Source organism: Grampus griseus (genome assembly GCF_964374135.1).
Source record: "Grampus griseus genome assembly, chromosome: 2".
NCBI lineage: Eukaryota > Metazoa > Chordata > Mammalia > Artiodactyla > Delphinidae > Grampus > Grampus griseus.
The window spans coordinates 45,294,438-45,317,922 of NC_139018.1; the positions used below are offsets into that span (position 1 = coordinate 45,294,438).

Sequence of the window (23,485 nt, forward strand, 5' to 3'; positions counted from 1 at the left end):
AGCCTCTCTCTCCCCTCATGCCAGCACCTGCCAATTAGCAATAAAAAAAGCCCCCTCAGGGATGGCCCTAGCGCACCTGCTGCTCGGCGCCAGAAAAAGCCCAGCCAGGGCTGACCCTGACGCACCGTACACTGGGTGCCAGAAAAGGCCCTCACTAGGGCCATACCTCTTGTGCCTGTGGCTGACGGCTCCCCTGTGCATTTGGCACCACCAGGGCTCCTGCAATCCAAGCAGTCATACCACCTCTGCACTCTGTCCTCACTGGAGCAGACCCAAGATCTCCACGGCGGCCTCAGGACCAGACTCTGTGGGTGGACCACACACAGAGGTGGGGATAAAACCAAAGCTGAACCTCAGGGATGGGGCAACTAAGGAAGAAGATCGAAAACTTTCCATCAGCTGTACAAGCTGCAGATTAAATCCCCGTGATCAGCTAGGTAGACCCTGCGTCCATGGAATATCTGAGTAGACAATGAGTGTTCTCACAAATGAAAATGGTCTAGCTCTGGCAGCTGTGGACGTTGGGGACAAGCACACACAAGAACTGGCTCAGATCAGAGTCTGAGTGGTCTTCACAGGGCCCACAACAGGTCCAGAGACCAGCCCAGAGGCAGAGGAGGGCCTCTTGGGGAGGCAGAGGTGGGCTATGGCTCACGGTGTGCGCAAAGACACTTTCAGCTGAGACCCCAGGGAAACATAATTATTACTATTAATTTTATTATGTTTTGATTCATTCTGGCTTTTTTGTTGTTGGGTTTCTTTTCTTTCTTTTTTTTGTTTGTTGTTGTTTCAGGTTTTTTTTCTTTAGTCTTTTGAGATCTTCATGTTCTATAACATATTTTTTATTTTTATTTTATTTTTTTATAAACTTCTATTTTTACTTTGCTTTTCTGTTTTTCTGTGTTCTTTTCCCGTATTTTTTTCTTCTTCTTTTTCTTTAATTTTTTTTTTATATTTCCATTTCTACTTTACTTTTCTGTTATCCTGTGTTTTTTCCCTTTCTATTTTATTTAATTTTTTTAATTCATTTTTATCAGTTTGTTCTGTTTCCTTACTTTATTCTTCAGTTGGCACACTGCTTTGGTTTTGTTATTAGGTTTTCTGTTTTTGTTAGTTTTGATTCTAATTGTTTGATTTCGTTTTTGAGTTGTTCTGTTTGTCTGGTTGTTTCCTTGTTTTTGTTTCATATGGTTCTGTTTGTTTCTTTTGTGTGTATGTATGCTTCCTTGTTTCTGTTTTTGTTTGTTTGATTTTACTTTTTACCATTTTTCTATGGTTTTATTAGTCTTTTCTTTTTTGTGTTTTTTTTTTAATCCCCTTTATTGAGGGATGAGCAACTTGCGGTGTCTTGGTTCCCAGATTGGAAGTCGGGCCTGAGGCTCTGCGGTAGGAGCACGGAGTCCAGGATACTGGACCACTAAAGAATTCCTGGCCCCAGGGAAGACTGATCACCGAGAGCTCTCACAGAGGCCTCTAACTGAATCCAAGACCCGGCTCCACCCAACTGCCAGCAGCTCCCAGCGATGGATGCCTCTCACCAAACAACAAACAAGACAGGAACACAAACCCACCCATCAGCACACAAACTACCTAAAGCCATACTAAGCTCAAAGACACCCCAAAACATACCACCTGACTCAGCTCCACCTACAAGAACGCAGGCACAAGTCCCTCCCATCAGGAAGCCTACACAAGCCACTAGACCAACCTCACCACCAGGGGCAGAGAACAGAAGCAAGAGGAACTACGACCCTGCAGCCTAGGGAAAGGAGGAGACCTGAAATACCATAAACCAGACAAAAGGAGAAGACAGAAATATCTTGCAGGCAAAAGAGCAAGATAAAAACCCACAAGAACAAATAAATGAAGAGGAAATCGGTAAACCACCTGAAAAAGAATTCAGAATAATAATAGTAAAGATGATGCAAAATCTCAGAAACAGAGAAAATACAAGAAACGTTTAACAACGAACTAGAAGAGCTAAAGAGCAAACAAACAGTAAGGAACAACACAATAACTGAAATTAAAAATACTCCAGAAGGAATCAATAGCAGAATAACTGAGGCACAAAATTGGATAAGTGAGCTGGAAGATAGAATGGTGAAAATAACTGCCGCAGAACAGAAAAAGAAAAAAGAATGAAAGTAATGGAGGACGGTCTCAGAGACCATTGGGACAACATTAAGCACAACAATGTTCGAATTGTAGGTGTCCCAGAAAAAGAAGAAAAAAAGAAAGGATCTGAGAAAATATTTGAAGAGATTATAGTCAAAAACTTCCCCAACACGGAAAAGGAAATAGTAAATCAAGTCCAGGAAGCACAGAGAGTCCCATACAGGAGAAACCCAAGGAGAAACATGCTGAGACACATATTAATCAAACTAACAAAATTTAAACACAAAGAAAAAGTATTAAAAGCAGCAAGGGAAAAGCAACAAATAACATACAAGGGAATCCCCAATAAGGTTAACAGCTGATCTTGCAGCAGAAATTCCACAGGCCAGAAGGGAGTGGCAAGATATATTTAAAGTGATGAAAGGGAAAAACCTACAACCAAGATTACTCAACTCAGCAAGGGTCTCATTCAGATTCAATGGACAAATCAAAAGCTTTAGAGACAAGCAAAAGTTAAGAGAATTCAGCACCACCAAACCAACTTTACAATAAATGCTAAAGGAACTTCTCTAGGCAGGAAACACAAGAGAAGGAAAAGACCTACAATAACCCAAAAACCCAAACAATTAAGGAAATGGTAATAGGAACATACATATCAATAATTACCTTAAATGTAATGGATTAAATGCCCCAACCGAAAGACACAGACTGGGGACTTCCCTGGTGGCACAGTGGTTAAAAGTCCGTCTGCCAAATGCACGGGACAGGGGTTCAATCCCTGGTCCAGGAAGATCCCACATGCCGCGGAGCAACTAACCCCAGGCACCACAACTACTGAGCCTGCGCTCTAGAGCCCACACTCCACAACAAGAGCAGCCACCGCAATGAGAAGCCCACACATCGCAACGAAGAGTAGCCCCCACTCAACGCAACTAGAGAAAGCCACGCACAGCAATGAAGACCCAACACAGTCATAAATAAATAAATAAGCAAACAAGCTAGCAAGCAAGGAAGCAAACAAGCAATCATTAAAATAAAGAAAAAGACACTGACTGGCTGAATGGATACAAAAACAAGACCCATATTATACACTGTCTACAAGAGACCCCTTCAGACCTAGGGACAATACACACCGAAAGTGACGGAATGGAAGAAGACATTCCATGGAAATGGAAATCAAAAGAAAACTGGAGAGGCAATACTCACATCAGACAAATCAGACTTCCGACTTTAAAATAAAGACTATTATAAGAGACAAGGAAGGACACTATATAATGATCAAGGAATCAATCCAAGAAGAAAATATAACAATTAGAAATATCTATACATCCAACACAGGAGCACCTCAGTACATAAAGCAAATGCTAACAGCCATAAAAGGAGAAATCAACAGTAACACAATAATAGTAGGGGACTTTAACACCCCACTTACACCAATGGACAGATCATCCAAACAGAAAATAAAGAAGGAAACACAAGCTTTAAATGACACATTAGACCAGATGGATTTAATAATTTGATATTTATAGGACATTCTATCCATAAACAACAAAATACACTTTCTTCTCAAGTGCACAAGCAACATTTTCCAGGATAAATCACATTTTGGGTCAAAAATCAAGCCTCAATAAATTTAAGAAAACTGAAATAGCATCAACCATCTTTTCTGACCACAACACTATGAGACTAGATATCAATTGCAGGGAAAAAAACTGTAAAAAAATACAAACACATGGAGGCTAAACTATACACTACTAAACAACCAACAGATCACTGAAGAAATCAAAGAGGAAATCAAAAAATACCTATAGACAAGTGACAGTGAAAATACGAAGACCCAAAACCTATGGGATGCAGCAAAAGCAGTTCTAAGAGGGAAGTTTATAGCAATATAAGCCTACCTCAAGAAACAAGAAACATCTCAAACAACCTGACCTTACACCTAAAGCAATGAGAGAAAGAAGAACAAAAAAAACCCAAAGTTATCAGAAGGAAAGAAATCATAAAGATCAGATCAGAAACAAATGAAAAAGAAATGAAGGAAACAATAGAAAAGATCAATAAAACTAAAAGCTGGCTCTTTGAGAAAATAAACAAAATTGATACCATGAGCCAGACTCATCAGGAAAGAAAGGGAGAAGATGCAAATCCATAGAATTAGAAATGAAAAAGGAGAAAAAACAACTGACACTGCAGAAATACAAAAGATCATGAGAGACTACTATAAGCAACTATATGCCAATAAAACGGACAACCTGAAAGAAATGGACAAATTCTTGGAAAAGTACAACCTTCCAAGATTGAACGAGGAAGAAACAGAAAATATGAGCAGACCAGTCACAAGTAATGAAATTGAACCTGTGATTAAAAATCTTCCAACAAACAAAAGGGCCAGACGGCTTCACGGGTGAATTCTATCAAACATGTAGAAAAGAAAGCTAACACCTATCCTTCTCAAACTCTTCCAAAATACAGCAGAGGGAGGAACACTCCCAAATTCATTCTACAAGGCCACCATCACCCTGATACCAAAACCAGACAAAGATGTCACAAAAAAAGAAAATTACAGGCCAATATCTCTGATGATCATAGATGCAAAAATCCTCAACAAAATACTAGCAAACAGAATCCAAGAGCACATTAAAAGGATCATACACCATGATCAAGTGGGGTTTATCTCAGGAATGCAAGGATTCTTCAATATATGCAAATCAATCAATGTGATACACCATATTAACAAAGTGAAGGATAAAAACCATATGATAATCTCAACAGATGCAGAATAAGCTTATGACAAATTTCAACACCCACTTACGATAAAAACTCTCCATAAAGTGGGCATAGAGAGAACCTACCTCAACATAATAAAAGCCATATATGACTAACCCACAACCAACATCATTCTCAATGGTGAAAAACTGAGAGCATTTCCTCTAAGATCAGGAACAAGGCAAGTGTGCCCACTCTCACCACTATTATTCAACGTAGTTTTGGAAGTTTTAGCCACAGCAATCAGAGAAGTAAAAGAAATGAAAGGAATCCAAACTGGAAAAGAAGAAGTAAAGCTGTCACTGTTTGCAGATGATATGATACTATATATAGATAATCCTAAAGATGCCACCAGAAAACTACTAGAGCTAATCAATGAATCTGGTAAAGTAACAGGATACAAAATTGATGCACAGAAATCTCTTGCATTCCTATACACTAACAACAAAAAATCAGCAAGAGAAATTAAGGGAACACTCCCATTTACCGCTGCAACAAAAACAATAAATACCTAGGAATAAACCTACCTAAGGAGGCAAAAGACGTGTATGCAGAAAACTATAAGAAACTGACGGGGGGGGGGGGAGACACTGATGAAAGAAATCAAAGACGATACAAACAGATGGAAACACAGACCATGTTCTTGGATTGGAAGAATCAACATTGTGAAAACGACTATACCGCCCAAAGTAATCTACAGACTCAGTGCAATCCTTATCAAATTACCAATGGCATCTTTCACAGAACTAGAATTAAAAATTTTACAATTCATGTGGAAACACAAAAGACCCCGAATAGCCAAAGTAATCTTGAGAAGGAAAAACAGAGCTGGAGGAATCAGGCTCCCTGACCTCAGACTATATTACAAAGCTACAGTAATCAAGACAGTACGGTATTGGCACAAAAGCAGAAATACAGATTAATGGAACAGGATAGAAAGCCCAGAGATAAACCCACACACATATGATCACCTTATCTTTAACAAAGGAGGCAAGAATATACAATGGAGAAAATCCAGCCTCTTCAATAAGTGGTGCTGGGAAAACTGGATAGCTACATATAAAAGAATGAAATCAGAACACTTCCTAACACCATACACAAAAATAAACTCAAAATGGATTAAAGACCTAAATGTAAGGCTAGACACTATCAAACTCTTAGAGGAAAACATAGGCAGAACACTCTATGACATAAATCACAGCAAGATCCTTTTTGACCCACCTCCTGGAGAATTGGAAATAAAAATAAACAAATGGGACCTAATGAAACTTCAAAGCTTTTGCACAGCAAAGGAAACCATAAACAAGGCCAAAAGACAACCCTCAGAATGGGAGGAAATATTTGCAAATGAAGCAACTGACAAAGGATTAATCTCCAAAATTTCCAAGCAGCTCATGCAGCTCAATATCAAAAAAACAAACACCCCAATCCATAAATGGACGGAAGACCTAAATAGACATTTCTCCAGAGAAGACATACAGATTGCCAACAAATACATGAAAAGATGCTCAACATCACTAATCATTACAGAAATGCAAATCAAAACTACAATGAGGTATCACCTCACACTGGTCAGAACGGCCATCATCAAAAAATCTACAGACAGTAAATGCTGGAGAGGGTGTGGAGAAAAGGGAACCCTCTTGCACTGTTGCTGGGAATGTAAACTGATACAGCCACTATGGAGAACAGTATGGAGTTTCCTTAAAAAACTACAAATAGAACTACCATACGACCCAGCAATCCCACTACTGGGCATATACCCTGAGAAAACCATAATTCAAGAAGAGTCATGTATCACAATGTTCACTGCAGCACTATTTGCAATAGCCAGGACATGGAAGCAACCTAAGTGTCCATCAACAGATGAATGGATAAAGATGTGGCACATACATACAATGGAATATTACTCAGCCATAAAAAGAAATGAAACTGAGTTATTTGTAGAGATGGATGGACCCAGAGTCTGTCATATAGAGTGACGTAAGTTAGAAAGAGAAAAACAAATACTGTATGCTAACACATATATATGGAATCTAAAAAAAAAAAATGGTTCTGATGAACCTAGAGGTAGAACAGGAATAAAGATGTAGACGTAGAGAATGGACTTGAGGACATGGGGAGGGGGAAGGTTAAGCCGGGACGAAGTGAGAGAGTAGCATGGACATATATACACTACCAAATGTAAAACAGATAGCTAGTGGGAAGCAGCTGCATCACACGGGGAGATCAGCTCGGTGCTTTGTGACCACCTAGAGGGGTGGGATAGGGAGGGTGGGAGGGAGGTTCAAGAGGGAGGGGATATGGGGATATATGTATACATACAGCTGATTCACTTTATTGTACAGCAGAAACACATCATAAAGCAATTACTCCAATAAAGATGGGGAAAAAAAAAGAATAAATGGAAGCCACTAAAGGTTTAAAGGCAGAAAAGTGTGTTAGGAGTGTGTGTGTATGTGTGTTTAAAATAAGAATGGTCACATCCACAATCTAATATTGAACACCGGATACCATGTCATCTTATCTCACACAAAGTAACACTTAAAAACTTGTCACATTTCCCAATATGAGATAGTTAGTAGACCTGATAATATAGTGAGTATAATATAATGAGAAATTAAATATTAGCTTCATGGCTTTGTTTTTTTCAAATTTTAGTCAGTCATAGCAATGATTCTATCATTCAAAGCATTTACTTTAGAACAGTAGTATTCTATACATACATACATACACACACACACACACACACACACGAAAAAGATGCCCAGGTGCTTTGAATGGTGCTATCTTCAGTCACAAAAACATTCCATATGTTATCCAGAAATCACCCGACCTTGCCTTCAGCACTTACATTCACAGGAAAGCAAGGTACAACTTAGCCAAGTGCCAAATGACTTTGAAGTTATATAAATCTTCTTACTTATTATAAGCAATTCGTTTTTGTCAAAACCTCAGATGATTCGGACACCTAACTGAACTAAATAAGTATATTGATTAGTATGGATATACGAAATAACTTCCGAAGGCATTCCAGAACTTTTAAATGTCACTAAGTGCTTTCGGGGTATGAAGGATGGGAGTAGGTTATAACTTATTGCTCTAGCAGAAGTCTTGCTTGGTGAACTTCTAATCACTGCCCTCAAATAGGCTCATAATCTAAAATATGCTTACCTTCTTTAAAGCATCCTGTATCACACCCGACTTTTCCTTTAGCAGGTCTACAACACAAAGGGCCTCATCTTCAGAAAATATCATAGTCTTCAAGGACAGAAGAAAATCTTTAAATTTTACTTCAGCATTCTCTTTAAAAAAAAAAAGTTAACATTTAAAAGATATAAGTAACAACTTCAGCAAAGGTAAAGCACCAAGAATTCTTGACCCAGAAAGTCAGTAACCAAGAGAAAACAGATTTACATTTCAGGTCAAACAACAATTAATGCTCTAGTCCACAGAGAAAAAGTGTTTATCATTTTTAATATAATATGGAATAATTACATTAAATAAAAATTTGCTCAACCTGCAGAATATTTTTTATGTTTTCTTAATTGGAAATATAGTTGATTTACAATGTTGTGTTAATTTCTGCTGTACAGCAAAGTGATTCAGTTATACATATATATATGTACATTATTTCTTAGATTCTTTTCCATTATGGTTTATCATGGGATACTGAATATAGTTCCCTGGGCTATACAGTAGGACCTTGTTGTTTATCCATTCTATGTACATAGTGGTTTGTATCCAAACTGCAGAATATTAAAGTGCCAGTATACCCTTACTTTAAAAAAAAAAAATGCAAATGTCTAATATATGGTAGTATCTATACTAAATATGTTCACAAATACTGTCATTTAACTGTAATACTTAGGACTTATGAGCCAAATTTTACAGATGAGAAAATAAGCTCGAAGACAATTACAAAAAGGAAGTCTGATTTTACAAACATCAAGTATATACAGCAATCCTAACATTTTAAAAATCCATGTGCCAAACATCTCCTGACTCACCCACTTCGATTCCCCTAGGGCTCTTATATTAGGCAACAGCGGCCTCTCATTAAAAGCAACTGCCACCCATTACACCCAAAGGTGCCCAGAGCTTTTAATACTTCAGCTACATTATAAGTTTAAAAAGGCAGTTGTGTGCATGTATGAGAACAAGGGGTATATGGAAACTCTGTACTTTCCACTCAATTTTGCTATGAACCTAAAAGTGCTGTTTAAAAAAAAAAAAACTATTAAAAAAATAATATGGAGTTCCCTGGTGGTCCAGTGGTTAGGACTCAGCACTTTCACTGCCATGGGCCCCGGTTCAACCCCTGGTTGGGGAACTAAGATCCCGCAAACCATGTGACTCGGCCAAAATAATAACAATAATAATAATAATAGTAATAATAATAATAAGGCCGTTGTGAATTAGCATAGAAAACTCTGAGAGACAATAATAGAAGGGAACAGATTACCCGACAGCAAAACAACTATGAAACCTTAGGCAAGTCAAAGTCTAATGTCCAGCTCTACAAAACTGAGAAGGTGGATTAGAAAACTACCAATAAATCTTTTACTACAAAGATTCTATTAGTCTTTTGCAATTCATTGCTTCTATGAGAAAACACACTCACTCCATCAGAACTCAAAAATGTGTTTTTTTCAATACAAAAGATTGTCACATTCTGTATATTACCTTTATCAGCTTCAATCTTCAGTTTTTTAGCCCCTGTTTTCTGAATTCCTTCTACTTGGTCAGGTTTAATCAGATCAATAACCTCTCTCTTATCCACCACAGGATTTGAATCAGCATTATCCATCAAAGGAATATAAGTTGTTGCATGAATAAGGGGTTCATCTACCAAGACTGTAATTTAAGTTCAACAAAATCATAATTACTCAGCATTTTTTATAACAGAGTAATTAAATAACATGTAAGCACAATTAAGTTTAATGATAAATGCAGTTATTTTCAAATCTCTAATACCAGCTCAATTTGGCTTTAAATTCCTATTTTATCATTTAACAACTCAAAACACTCTTCTAATTAAGAAATACCAGTTCAATATTATTTTATAGCATATCATTTGTATCACACATCTCCTCTAATAGTATCTGAAAATTTCTTCTTATACATCCCTATACATTTTAGTTAGTTCTCATGTTTCTCCTGATTTAACTAAGAATCCATTCACATTTAATTAGTGCTCAAGGAAAACTATTAATTTTTAATGTATGTTGGTACTTTACTGACCTCTTATTCCAATTGGTTAATTCCTGAGTTTTTTTCCTTGCTAGATACAAAATTAGTCACTGCTCCTTGCAGATATCTTCTCATTCCTAATAGTTATGCCTCTAACTTATATGGTACATCTTACTACACTAGTTAAAACTTCCAGAACCACATTAAAAGTGGAGGAAGGAAGGCTTCTTACTTTGTTCCTAATTTTAATGGGAAAAGTTTGAATACTGAAGTCTGATATCTGTTGGTTAGAGACACAAACTTCCACACCCATATGGAAGTCTCTCTATATCCCTACCTTAAAAAAAAAAAAAAACTCTGGGGCACATACAGTTCTTTCATTTAAAATGTATAATAAATATTTAATATTAACAAATATTTTGTGATAATATTTTTCTATACCTGATTGCTTGATATATCATAATTTTAATGCAAATAACAGAATTTCATCTTTTCCCTTGCCAATTTTACTATTTTCTAGCACTAGTTGATATCACAGCCCAATATTATAAAAATCACTGTTTTATCTATGTAAATTTCATAGCTAAGTCTTCTGTGGACAATTCGGAACAGATAAAAATTGCTCCATCACTTTTAACTGGATGCTTCTCATACACACATGCAAATTATGTTTAATAAATAGTTAGGAATGTAGGGTAATGATAAATTTAACTAATGTTCTCAAGCATAATCTTTATGTGATATTAAAAAGTACAAATATTTCAGGAATACTTTTCTTCTATAGAGTTTGTATGCTATTAACATTATTTTCAAAACTCAGTTAAGAATGAGAATATTTATAAATGCTTCTGTCCTTTTATAAATTTCATATAAAGGTCTTCACCACAAACTTATACCCTAACCATCTGTCAAAGCACCATGGGCTTGTATTAGTTTTAAAGCTGTTATGGTACATATTAAGCTGGAAGTTAAAGAGCATGTGAGGTCTCTAGGTTCCTTGTCCTAGTGGACTTCTCTAGAATTAGTATTTATAAAATACATATCTACACATTTCACCATTTTCAGTCTTTTGCTTCTTTGATGAAACCTTCTTCTTTCCTGATCCACCTTCTTGTTTAGTCTCTTGATGCAGGGGTAATGGTTCTTGCTTTTTTGACGGTGCCATAAGAGGTTCCACCTTTTTATCCTGATCATCTTTAATAAAAATAAATGAAAAATCATCATAGCAAACAATGAACACACCAGAAAAGATTCAATTATTAATGAATACTTCCTAAAATGCTTTACCACCAAAATTTTAAACTCTGATATACAATTCTCTCACTTATTCTAGCTTTCTTACTCTGCCACATATGCTCTTTAACTTCATCAGGACTTCTAGTACTTGCTCCTTCTTTTATATCCCATTTCTCAGCCACTCCTAGCCCTACTCAGCTTATAGGTATGGTCAAATCCCTTATCATCTTAAAAAATAAAACCCTTCCCACCACTGTAATCCCTAGCCCCCCACACCCATTTCCTTTTTATACTGACCAAAGAACAGTCTGTACTTCCTTTCCTACCAATCATTTCTCAACTAATTGCAACCTGATTTTTCTCTCTTCCATTATATCCATGAAAGATTTTACTCAGGTCCCTAGTGTCCCAAATGCCACATTCTACCAATAATATCCTTTAATCCTTATTTGAATTCTATTTAGCATTTCATACTATTGGTCTCTACCTCTTTAAATTACTCTCTTCTCCGTTATGCTAAGTGAAATAAGCCAGTCACAAAAGGACAAATATTGTATGATTTCACTTATATGAAGTACCTAGAGTAGTCAAATTCATAGACACGGAAAGTAGGATGGTGCTTGCCAAGAACTAGAGAGAGGGAAGAATGGGGAATTAGTGCTTAACGGGTAAGGAATTTTAGTTGGGAAAGACCAAAAGTTCTTGAGATGGCTGGTGGTGATGACTGTGCAAGAATGTGAATGTACTTAATGCCACAGAACTTATACTTTTTTTTTTTTTTTTTTGCGGGACGTGGGCCTGTCATTGTTGTGGCCTCTCCCATTGCGGAGCACAGACTCCGGTCGCACAGGCTCCGGTCGCACAGGCTCAGCAGCCATGGCTCACAGGCCCAGCCGCTCCGCGGCATGTGGGATCTTCCCGGACCGGGGCACGAACCCGCATCCCCTGCATTGGCAGGCGGACTCTCAACCACTGAGCCACAAGGGAAGCCCCGAACTTATACTTTAAAATGGTAAATTTTATGTTACATATATTTGTACCACAATAAAATTCAGCTCCCATGATAATTCTTTTCTTACACTTGGAATATTCCTTTGCAGTCTCCTTTGTAAGCTGTTCCTACTGAACACCTTATACACTGGTATTCTTCAGGATTGTGTCCTCATTTTAAATACTTTCCTTGAATGATCTTCTCTACACCCACGACATCAACTACTACCATCATGCTTAATAAGGCTTCTGAATCTGTAGGTCTAGCCTTATGCCTCTGCACTTAAATTTCCTACTGCATCCTCCCTATGTAAATAGCCCCTATAGGCACCAGAAACACAAACTGAAAGCATTCTCCTCTGGGCACACATCCACTCTCTCCCCATTATTCCCTCTTAAAGCTATCAACATTTACCAATCAGAGCTTGAGTAATCTTTTCTACAAAGGGCTGAACAGTAAATACTCTGGTTTTGTGGGCCATTTAGACTCTGTCACAACTATTCACCTGCTGTTGCAGTGTGAAAGCCAGCCACAGACAAACGTTAACACATTGAGTGAGGCTGCATTCAAAAAAACTTGATTTATGGACACAGAGGTTTGAATTTCATATAATTTCCATATTTAACACAATATTACTCCTTTAGTTTTCTTAATCCATTTGAAATATAAAAACCATTCTCGGCTCATGGGCCATAAAAAACGAGAAGCAGGCCAGATTTGGCTCACAGGTTGCAGTTTGCCTACCCTGACCTAACTTAAAACTTGGAAATTATCTTCGATCTTGCTTTCTCCTCTGTCTGCCATATCCTATGCATAACGTTAGTCACGTCATTTTTGCTTTGCAGATCTCTCTAACCTCCTTACTATTTCTTCTGTCACTACCACAGTTCAGTCCTTCAACTTAACTCTGGAGAATAATACCCTCTTAACAAGTGTGCCTATATTAAACACTGCCCTATGAAACTTGTCTTCCCTAGTTCTGCCAAAAATACCTTTCTAAAATGTAAATCAGGCCATGTAAACTAAGCCTGCTTGAAAATCTTCAACAATGGCCAAATCACAACATCCCAGCTCCTTAGCATTGTATACAAAAATCATCATGATCTACCCACTCCATTAGCTTTTCAGCTTTGTTCCTACCCTCCCCACCTCCCATTTCATGGTTCAACAATACACTGTACTCTTGCATCTTTAATGCCTTTATGCATGATCTTCTGCCAGTGGGGAATGAGATCCCACTATTTGCTCGATGAAGTGATTCATTCCGGAAGACCCAGCTCAGGCACTGCCTCCTCTGTAAAGCTTTTGACCCATGGTCCCCATAAGCACTAGGTGTTTTGGCTCCGTAGTATTTCTATACTTTGTATTTTTCTTATATAAGTCACATTTCATTATTGACTTACATGTCCTTCTGTCCCCTTTACTCTTATTTCTCTAGTACGATGCTTGATCAGAGCTGGCAAGCAAATATTTAAAATCCAGTATAACTAACTTAATACTACATAAGTTAAGATACGAAAACAACTTAATAGTGAACACAAGTCCTTTCATACAGAGCAAACTGCAATTTCAACCATCAGCACACCATTTCTCACGTCCTTTCTGTTGCACCTATTAAGCTCTCTCCTTGGAACACCCTATCCACCAAGAAAAACTAGCTAGTACTTATTCAACCTTTAAGATTAACTTTAGGCATTACATGCTTTAAGTGGCCCACCTTAGAACTCCAACACTGGTTTAGACATACCTAGCTCATTATACTAAACTTTTTATATTATAATAACCTATTTCTCTTTGTATCTACAACTAGCATGAGGCTACCTTGAAAATGCACACTTCATCTCTGCAGTCCTAGTACCTAATCTAATGCCTAGCACAAAACACATGTATTACAAATGTTTGCAAAATTAATCAATCAAAGGTGAAAATGATATCTGATTTTTCTTTTCATCTTTAATTCCTATCACACTGATTAGAAAGTACTGGTTGAAATAAATGTGAACATTTCTAACTACTGATATTTACAGGTCCTCAGTGGTTTTATGTATTTCTATAATATATTTTATATATTTATATTTTATATATATAAACAGATTTTATATATTTCCACTAAAGGCCTTTTCCACATTTGTAATGTGAAATTTAGTTTTGAACACTGTTTTATGCTCAGTACTAATTCTTTCTATCAGCAATGAATGAAAGCAAACACACAGTGAAAAGGATAATGTTCTCAATTTCAGATTCAGTATTTAACATTTGTATGCACACTTAACAAAGTATCTGAACTTCAAACTCTAAAGTTATTAAAACAAATATAACCACGCAATAAAGTTGAATAGAATACAATACCGCTTCCATTTTTAGACTTCTTCTGCCCTGGTTTCTTCTTTGAGGCAGCTGCTTCCAAGGGGGGGGTGGGCTGTTTAGTAACTGGGACAGGTTCCACTTTTTTGCATGGAATCTTTGATACATCACTTTCTTTGGTGACCTGTTCTTCTAGTACAGGCTTGTGTTTCTTTTCCTTCTTCTTTCTTTCTCTAACACTACTTGAACTTTCAACCACATTCAGTGGAACAGGTACAACTTGCTCATCTTCCACAGCCAAGGCATCAGATAATTTAAAGTCCCGGGGTACACTCTCAGAATCAGATTCATGGAGGTTCCCATTTTGGAGTTCTTTCTTTTTATTCTTTTTCTTTTCTGCCTTCTTTTTATCTGTTTTGGTAGGAATAAGCTTTTGTTCTCTTTTCTGTTTTGCAAGAACTTCATCATATAATGTTTCTTTCATGAAAAGCCAGAAGAAGAGGAAAATTACTGTAATAACTACTGAAGGAATAAGAACAATAAAATATGTTGACTCATAAAACTCCATGGTGCTTTTGTTAATGTGATCCTATAAAACCTAAATGTGAAAGAAGGAAGAAACAAAAACCTGAGTCAGTCTTATTAAACACAAAAAATCTCTGTTCTTTCAAGTGGTATTTCATATTTAACCTGATCTACAAATCTGAACAGGTTTTTTAAATCACATACTGGATTACTTTGCCAAATACAATTTGAATATACTTTTAAAAAAATTTTGTGGTAACTAGGAGTGTAACACAGCCTTCCTTTTTTTTTTTTTTTGCGGTACGCAGGCCTCTCACTGTTGTGGCCTCTCCCGTTGCGGAGCACAGGCTCCGGACGCGCAGGCTCAGCGGCCATGGCTCATGGGCCCAGCCGCTCCGCGGCATGTGGGATCTTCCCGGACCGGGGCACGAACCCATGTCCCCTGCATCGGCAGGTGGACGCTCAACCACGGCGCCACCAGGGAAGCCCCCAGCCTTCCATTTTTAAATCATGTGGAAAGGTTCTAACGGAAGGGAAAAAAACTTAGCCATTCATTACTTTTTCCCAAAAAATATCCACTTTTGACACTATTAGTATTTAGTTTTCCTCTTACTGTACAATGTTCATGAATACTACTATACATGGAAATAAAGAGGCATTAACTATTACCAACACACTAGATATCCATTAAAAGTACCACACTCTTAACTGCAAAGAAAACAAAGGTGGTTCATTCCTCCACTTAAAGATTTAAGTCCATTCACAAACTGTGAGCACCTTTATTCCAGTTAACTAACAGCCTCATGACATGGTGGGCTACAACAAGGATATGGAAATATAATACAGTAAAAAATCAAAATGTTAGGATATGTCATTTGGCACTAAAATAAATTACAAATAAGATGCTTTTCTCAATTTTTTTCAAGGTACCTCTTACTGTAAAAAAAAGTTATACTGCAAAAACAAGGGCAATCACCATCCTCTCTTAATAATGTTTAATTAAGAAGCAAAATTTTTAATGGTATTAACACAACCCTGGACTTACTAAGAGAAGGTTTTAACAAGATGAAGGGGAAAAGGAATCATGTGCTAACAAAACACTAAAAGGAACTTTATACAGAATTGTTCTTCCCTGATAATTCATGAACTATCCAAGATTTTTAATTTATTAAACATATTTTACTGTGCCTGTTAGTGGTCAACCAGAAATGCTTTTTAAAAGATGTTTGTTTGTTTTGTGGTACGCGGGCCTCTCACTGTTGTGGCCTCTCCCGTTGCGGAGCACAGGCTCCGAACGCGCAGGCTCAGCGGCCATGGCTCACGGGCCCAGCTGCTCCGCAGCATGTGTGATCCTCCCGGAACGGGGCACGAACCCGTGTCCCCTGCATCGGCAGGCAGACTCTCAACCACTGCGCCACCAGGAAAGCCCTAAAAGATGTTTTGTTTTTGATTTTTGTTTGTTTTAACATGACCACCTACAGGCTACAAAGCCTGTTCAACTTGGCTGGGGAACTGGGGGAGAAAAAGGACAAAACAATGACTTAGAACTCTATGGATTTTTGCTTTGAGGAAAGAAAAGAGGCTAAGGCACTTAGCAGCAACCACAGATGCTGAAAAAAGGTCAAGTCAAAGTCAGAAGGGCTTTGATGAACAGCAAACTGCACCCACATGCAACTTAAGTCTTAGGAGAGCAAAATCTATGATGAAGCAGAGCAAGAAGCAAACGTTCAGGGAGAAAAGAGGCCATGAGACCACAAGAACTCTGAAACACACATTCCTCAAATGTTCTGATGATTTTTCTAGGTCCCTTTTCCAGGTCCCACACGAGCCTGGAAGAATCATGATTTCCATTTCTGGATTTTTCAGAAGATTCCCTTCACACAATTCAATTCCCAGTCATGTGAGCTCTTTCTGCAACTAGGAGGAGCCCAACCAAAACACCAAGGCAAATTTAAAGTCAAGAAAGTGTTTGCGTTGCTTTAATCCAACATTCCTGATTCTTTATCCCAAGAAATTTACAAAGAAAAGCATATATAAAGATGTTCACAGCAGTATTATATATAATACAAAAAACTGAGATAGAATATACAACATCAGAATGGGTTAAATTAGCAAATATCAACTCAATAAAACACTGCTGTTAAAACTGTAAATACTGAGACTTTCTTAAATTCAATTAAATACTGAATAGTCAAAATCACAGTTTTACTTGTATGATCAAAACACCTCATGTATAATAGGTTATTGAGATGAATATGTAAATTAAAGAGTTGTGCCATAATCATGGGTGCAGTCTCGCTTGCCTTAATATTTTAAATTTTGTTAGTTTAAGAGAAACTCATAAAAGTTTTAATTCCTTGCTTTTTTTTTTTTTTCTGTACACGGGCCTCTCACTGTTGTGACCTCTCCTGTTGCGGAGCACAGGCTCCGGACATGTAGGCTCAGCAGCCATGGCTCACGGGCCCAGCCGCTCCGCGGCATGTGGGATCTTCCCAGACCGGGGCACGAACCTGTGTCCCCTGCATCGGCAGGAGGGCTCTCTACCACTGTGCCACCAGGGAAGCCCCAAATATTTTTAACATACAGTTCATTGCTCAACTTTTTAAATTTTTCTACATTAAAACAGAAATTTAAGTAACCATGCTGAATGCACAATATTATACTTTTAAAAGTTTAAATAAACACAAATTTTAAAAGAACCGTTACTTACATATTACAAGGAAAAATGCAAGCAGTTTGATAGGTATACTATTGAATTTCAAGTAAATGTAAGAATTTTGAAATCTCTTTCCTTACTACCACAGTATTTTAGTTACTCTTGCCTCTGACATCATTTTCTTTAAACTAAAAGAACATTTAAAACAAATGACACCAAAAAACTAATTTTTTTAATTATCTGTGCTTCAATTGATAAAAGTATGTCAACTGGAGTGACTCAAAAGAACCAGTAAGAAAAATATAACAAAAATCCAAGACTGAAGTCTGAACAAACTGAAAGTCAATTTTTTTCCACGGATGTATACCGAACAACATACAAGCAAGCATATTTGTAAAGAGCAAGCAAAGATTTGAGGGAAAGGTAGTTTTCAACCCAGGAACACTTAATTTCTTAGAAGTTCCTGTATAAATCTGTAATGTCTGAACAACTAAATGAATACACCTTGAAAAGATATACAGGCACCAAGAGTAGCCTACAAGAGCTTTATCCAATGTACAACATAGTTATAATATTACTAGAAGTAGCTGTGAAACCTAAGCTGAAAGCTCTTATCACAGGTTCTTTGTAAAAACAGAGTTCATGGGCTTCCCTGGTGGCGCAGTGGTTGAGAGTCCGCCTGCCGATGCAGGGGACACGGGTTCCTGCCCCTGTCTGGGAAGATCCCACATGCTGCGGAACGGCTGGGCCCGTGAGCCATGGCCGCTGAGCCTGCGCGTCCGGAGCCTGTGCTCCGTAACAGGAGAGGCCACAACAGTGAGAGGCCCGCGTACCGCAAAAAATAACAGAGTTCGTAAGTTAAAAAATCTATCTGTAACCTGATCATGCTGAATCTAAGTAGTCTGTGTTCTAAACATGCCATGTTCTCTTCCTTTAAATCCATAATAACATCTTATGTTGTTTTTTTAATGTTCAAGTTAATTTTTTTGAGGAAAACTTTATTTATGGAAGTACCATACACTGATAAAAAGTATATTCATGGACAAGTATCACTTACTCAGATTTCCATTACACAACAGAAGTTAACTACAGTATTTTCTGAACCCTTCTTGGTAAAATGTAAGATTAAACATTATGGTGTCACTAACCTTCAAATAAAGTATGCATGTCATATTCCAGATATATCCTGAAAAAAAATAAATTTTAAAATTGATAAACGGCAATATAATAAAGCACTAAAATAAAGTCAAGAGTCTTGACTTTTGGTCCCAATTCTGCCTTGGCTCCAGGGGTCTCTTCTTACATAGGTCTAAAGTCCAAACTACTTAACATGATCTTGGAAATGCCAAGACAAAAAATTTAAGTGGTTCCAAGTTGGTGGTGCCCATAGTGCATGTGGCAGAAGTGAATGCACATCTTCTTTGGTATATTGCTCCCTCAAGCCAGGAACCTCAAGATTTCCAAAGAAGACTGTCATCCAGATAAGAGCCCACAACACAAAATGACAGAAGCCACCATGAGCAAGAGGCAACAAAAATAAACTAAGGAATCACATCCCTAAAGATTCAAGATACTGGAATTAATAGATATAGATTATAACCTACACACATAAAGAAGAGGTAACTGGAAAAATGAGCAAAGAACAGAAACTATCAAAAGTAACTGGGCTGGGCTTCCCTGGTGGCACAGTGGTTGAGAGTCCGCCTGCCGATGCAGGGGACACGGGTTCGTGCCCTGGTCCGGGAAGATCCTACATGCCGTGGAGCGGCTGGGCCCGTGAGCCATGGCCGCTGAGCCTGCGCTCCGCAACGGAAGAGGCCACAACAGTGAGAGGCCCGCGAACCGCAAAAAAAAAAAAAAAAAAAAAAAAGTAACTGGGTAGATACGAATCAATTAGGACTTCTACAAATAAAAATTAGCATCAAAATTTAAAATCCAATGGATAGGTTAACACAGGTGCAAGGACACCAATTAAAATAACTATTTCAATAGGCTAAAGTGAGAGTGAATTAAGTCAATGCAGATAGAGGACGAGGCAACTATTAGAGCATGGTGAAGGACTTCCCTAACAGTCCAGTGGTTAAGACGCTGTGCTTCCAATGCAGGGGGCACAGGTTCAACCCCTGGTCAGGCAACAAAGATGATCCCACATGCCACTTGGCGCGACCCAAGAAAAAAAAAAAAGAGCATGGTGAAAGTGAGGAAGGAGTCTAAGACAACTAACTCCTATGTTTCTAGCTTGGCCGAAATCTGTAAATTATGAAATCACATGTCAAGTTCAAGACAAGGAATAGGTTTTTGTCTGGGAGTTTTAGATATGATTTTGAGGAAATATAAACTACAACCAGCTACAGAATATCAGCAGTCAACTGAGTAGACAAAATCAGCACTAAGAAGGTACTACAGGTTCTAAATTGGGGAACAAAAAGGAAAAACTCTCTAAAAAGTCCAATTTCCCCTCCTCCCTAGTATCAAATCTAGAAACCTTTGCCTTGTCCTTTGTATCAAATCTTCACTTATCCTTCAAAACACAGCCCAAATCACACCTATGAAAATATCTTTTCAACTACCATCTTCCACAACAGTCTATTAATTCACTTTGTATAGTTATTTAGCACCAATTAGTATACGTCAACCTTGTTTTCCAGGGCATTCTGAATAAACAACAGTACAAAAGGCCACAATGCCTGCCCTTATAGGGCTAACATTCTACTAAAAGGAAGACAGTCCAGCAGTTAATATACAGTATATGAGACAGAACACAACCTGACACATTTGACCAAGAACAATAAAGACAATGTGGTTCAAGTATAATGAACAAGAGGAATAGTAGTAGAAGATGAGGTTAAAGAGATCATTTGAAGGGGGCAGGGCGCAGTGGACAAATCATGTAGTTTTTTACAGGCAAATGGAAGGGCTGTGGCTTGTACTCTGAGTAATATGGGAAACCAACAGAGGGTTTTGAGTAGAAAAAGGGTATAGGGAGAAGGTGACAGCAGGGAAAACTTAAGAGACAACTAACTGAAGTAATCTAGGCAACAGATGATCAGAGCAAGCAGGTAGCAAGAGGGGTAGTAAAAAGTAGTCAAATTCTGAGTACACTATGAGGGTAGTGAAAAGATGATTTGCTGAGGACTGGAAAATGGGGTGTGAGAGAACAAGCAAAGACAAAGACAACTCCAAAGCTTTCAGACTAAGCCAAAAATAAGACTTGCCCTTTACTGAGATGGGGGAAGTGTGGAAAGGACATGGTTGGGGTTAAAGACCAGGAGTTAGGTTTTAGACAGGTGGAGATATCCAGCAGACAGCTAAACAAAGAGTGCTTAGGCAGGTGAGGAATACATGCTAAAAATATAAATTTAGTCATACTCAGCATATAAATTATATTTAAAGCCATAAGCTTGGATAAAATCACCAAGGGAATGGGTATAAACAGAGCCCAGATCTCAAGACAGAGCCCCTGGACAATTCAACAACAGGAAGATGAAGAGGAACTTGCAAAGGAAACAGCGAAGGAGAAGTAGAAAGAAAATTAGGAGAAATGTCACCCTGGTTGCTAAATGAATAAATTATATTAAGAAAGAGAGATTAATCAACTTTGTCAAATGGTGTTAGTAAATAAAGTACAGTAAAAACTATTGATAGAAATTGACTATTGGATTTTAGCAACAGAGACATTAGTGGTGACTGACCAAAGCAGTAGAGTGGTAGTGATCAAAACCTGACTGAAATGAAGTCAAAAGTGAGAACTCCAGCAGGTGTGAACAACTCTTTCGAGAAGACTTCCTCTGAAGTAATAAAAGAAATGCAATGGAAGCTGGAGGGGAATATGAGGTTGGGACTTTGGTTTTTAAAGTTTTTAAAGACAGGAGAAATAACAGCATGTTAATATGCTGATAAAAATGATCTGGCAGAAGCAGAAAGACTGATGATGCAAGAGAGTGAGGGGTGAGGGACAATGTTCTCAAATGGCAAGAGGAAAAGAATTTGGTGTACAAATTCTGAAGAGACTAGCCTTAGACGGAAACATAGGCAAGGAGGTAGATACAGTGTAGAAGTCTGTAAAAATTATCCTCCTAATGCTACTATTTTCTTAATGAAATGGGAAACAAAGTTTAGTTCTGAGTAAGGGTGGAAAGGGTGGCGCTGGTGGTCCTATAAAACACATTATAATTATTACATTGTTATTTTTTACTTATAAATTTTGTTCATTTTGATTCTCCACTTAAATTTAAAACTTTGGAGAGAATACAGGGTGCTTAGCAGTGTTGCACAAATAGATTCACTGACTATAAATGAATTTATGACCCACCTGAGGAAGTACATAGTATCAATAAAACAGAGCATAAAAACCAAACCTGAGCCTCAATGAGGTCTACTCTTCCAGCTCAAGTACCTTGCCTACAGATATTTCTCTTCCTCCTAAAATCCTAGAGCATTTATTCTCTATGTACACATTCATAGCATTCTATGAGATAGGAGATAATTGTGTAACAATTATAGGAAAGTAGCAATATACTGCAGTGTGATAAAAGATAAAAGAACAGAAAATAATGGAACTCAAAACCTAAAATAGATTCAAATTGATTTTTAAAAATTTAAAAATCAATTTATCTGATCGTTCAGATCAAACAGATATCCAGACAGATTAAAATTTTAAACTTAAGAAAATGTATAAAGTACTTGGAACAAAAACACACAGAAAAAGTAGATTCACCTTATATTGTACAGCTATATATGTTTAAAAGTTTACGTGTGTATTAAGTCTACAGTAAGTTTTTAAATACTTGATTCTACAAATAAATAAGAAAAAGACACCAATGAGAAAAACAAATTATTAATCATTTACTGAAATAGCCATCAAAATATAAAAACTTACCTAAATTTCCATTCTCTACACCAAAAGTATAATGTCCCCAGAGCCCACAATACAATTATAAAATTATCTTTTAAGGTAAGAAGAAAAACATTCAAAGCAACCAAAAGATAAGATAATCTAGCAAATCAAAACACTGAGTCGCCTGACATGGGAGGTCCATTTACAACAGCTTTTCTAAAATTAACTTTACAGATTACACTGAAATCTTAAAGCTGAGGTGCAATTTCTCCTTGTAAACTGCAACACGTACTTGTTTCTATGACTCACACCTTATTAACATACCATTTAAGTTATTTCAGCAATACCCATTCTAGAGAACTGCTACCCCAGTCTGAAACAAATCCAACTAATACCAGAGATGAATAATAAAATTTCACTTCTCCATTAGTTATCATGTCACAACACGTGAAACTTCTATTTCTTTTTTTTTTTAACCAAACTTCCTTTTTTTCCTTTAATACAAGACTAGATAAATCAGTTTGAACAGCTTCTCCAAGAAAATGAAAAGTATCTGTGTAGCTGGTAGCTGCTGAGAGTTATACCAATATCTTTCAGACTTTTGCTTACCCATCAAGCCCCAACTAGTCCATTTTCCCAGGAAAAGACACTGCTCATTTAAAAACATATCCACAGGACTTCCCTGGTGGAGCAGTGGTTAAGAATCCGCCTGCCAATGCAGGGGACAGGGGCTCGAGCCCTGGTCCGGGAAGATTCCACATGTCATGGAGCAAATAAACCCGTGCGCCACAATTACTGAGCCTGCACTCTAGAGCCCGTGAGCCACAACTACTGAAGCCCGTGCACCTAGAGCCCGTGC

At 37.6% G+C, this 23,485-nt stretch overlaps 1 protein-coding gene across 5 annotated transcripts in view; it reads right to left on the reverse strand.

Moving 5' to 3' along the window:
* The window catches only part of KTN1 (kinectin 1), a 118,618-nt gene that overhangs the window by 63,699 nt on the left and 31,434 nt on the right, over window positions 1–23,485 (reverse strand). For 4 of the 5 annotated variants that reach the window (XM_082647631.1, XM_082647630.1, XM_082647629.1 and 1 more), the window contains exons 2-5: window positions 14,654–15,206; window positions 11,134–11,271; window positions 9,571–9,741; window positions 8,059–8,189 (exon numbers count right to left, since the gene is read on the reverse strand). In XM_082647631.1, coding sequence (XP_082503757.1) covers window positions 8,059–8,189; window positions 9,571–9,741; window positions 11,134–11,271; window positions 14,654–15,176 — 963 coding nt within the window. In that variant the 5' untranslated portion in view covers window positions 15,177–15,206. Of the gene's footprint in view, window positions 1–8,058; window positions 8,190–9,570; window positions 9,742–11,133; window positions 11,272–14,653; window positions 15,207–18,937; window positions 18,976–23,485 lie in introns of all 5 variants that reach the window. The other variant, XM_082647628.1, reaches the window with a different exon arrangement.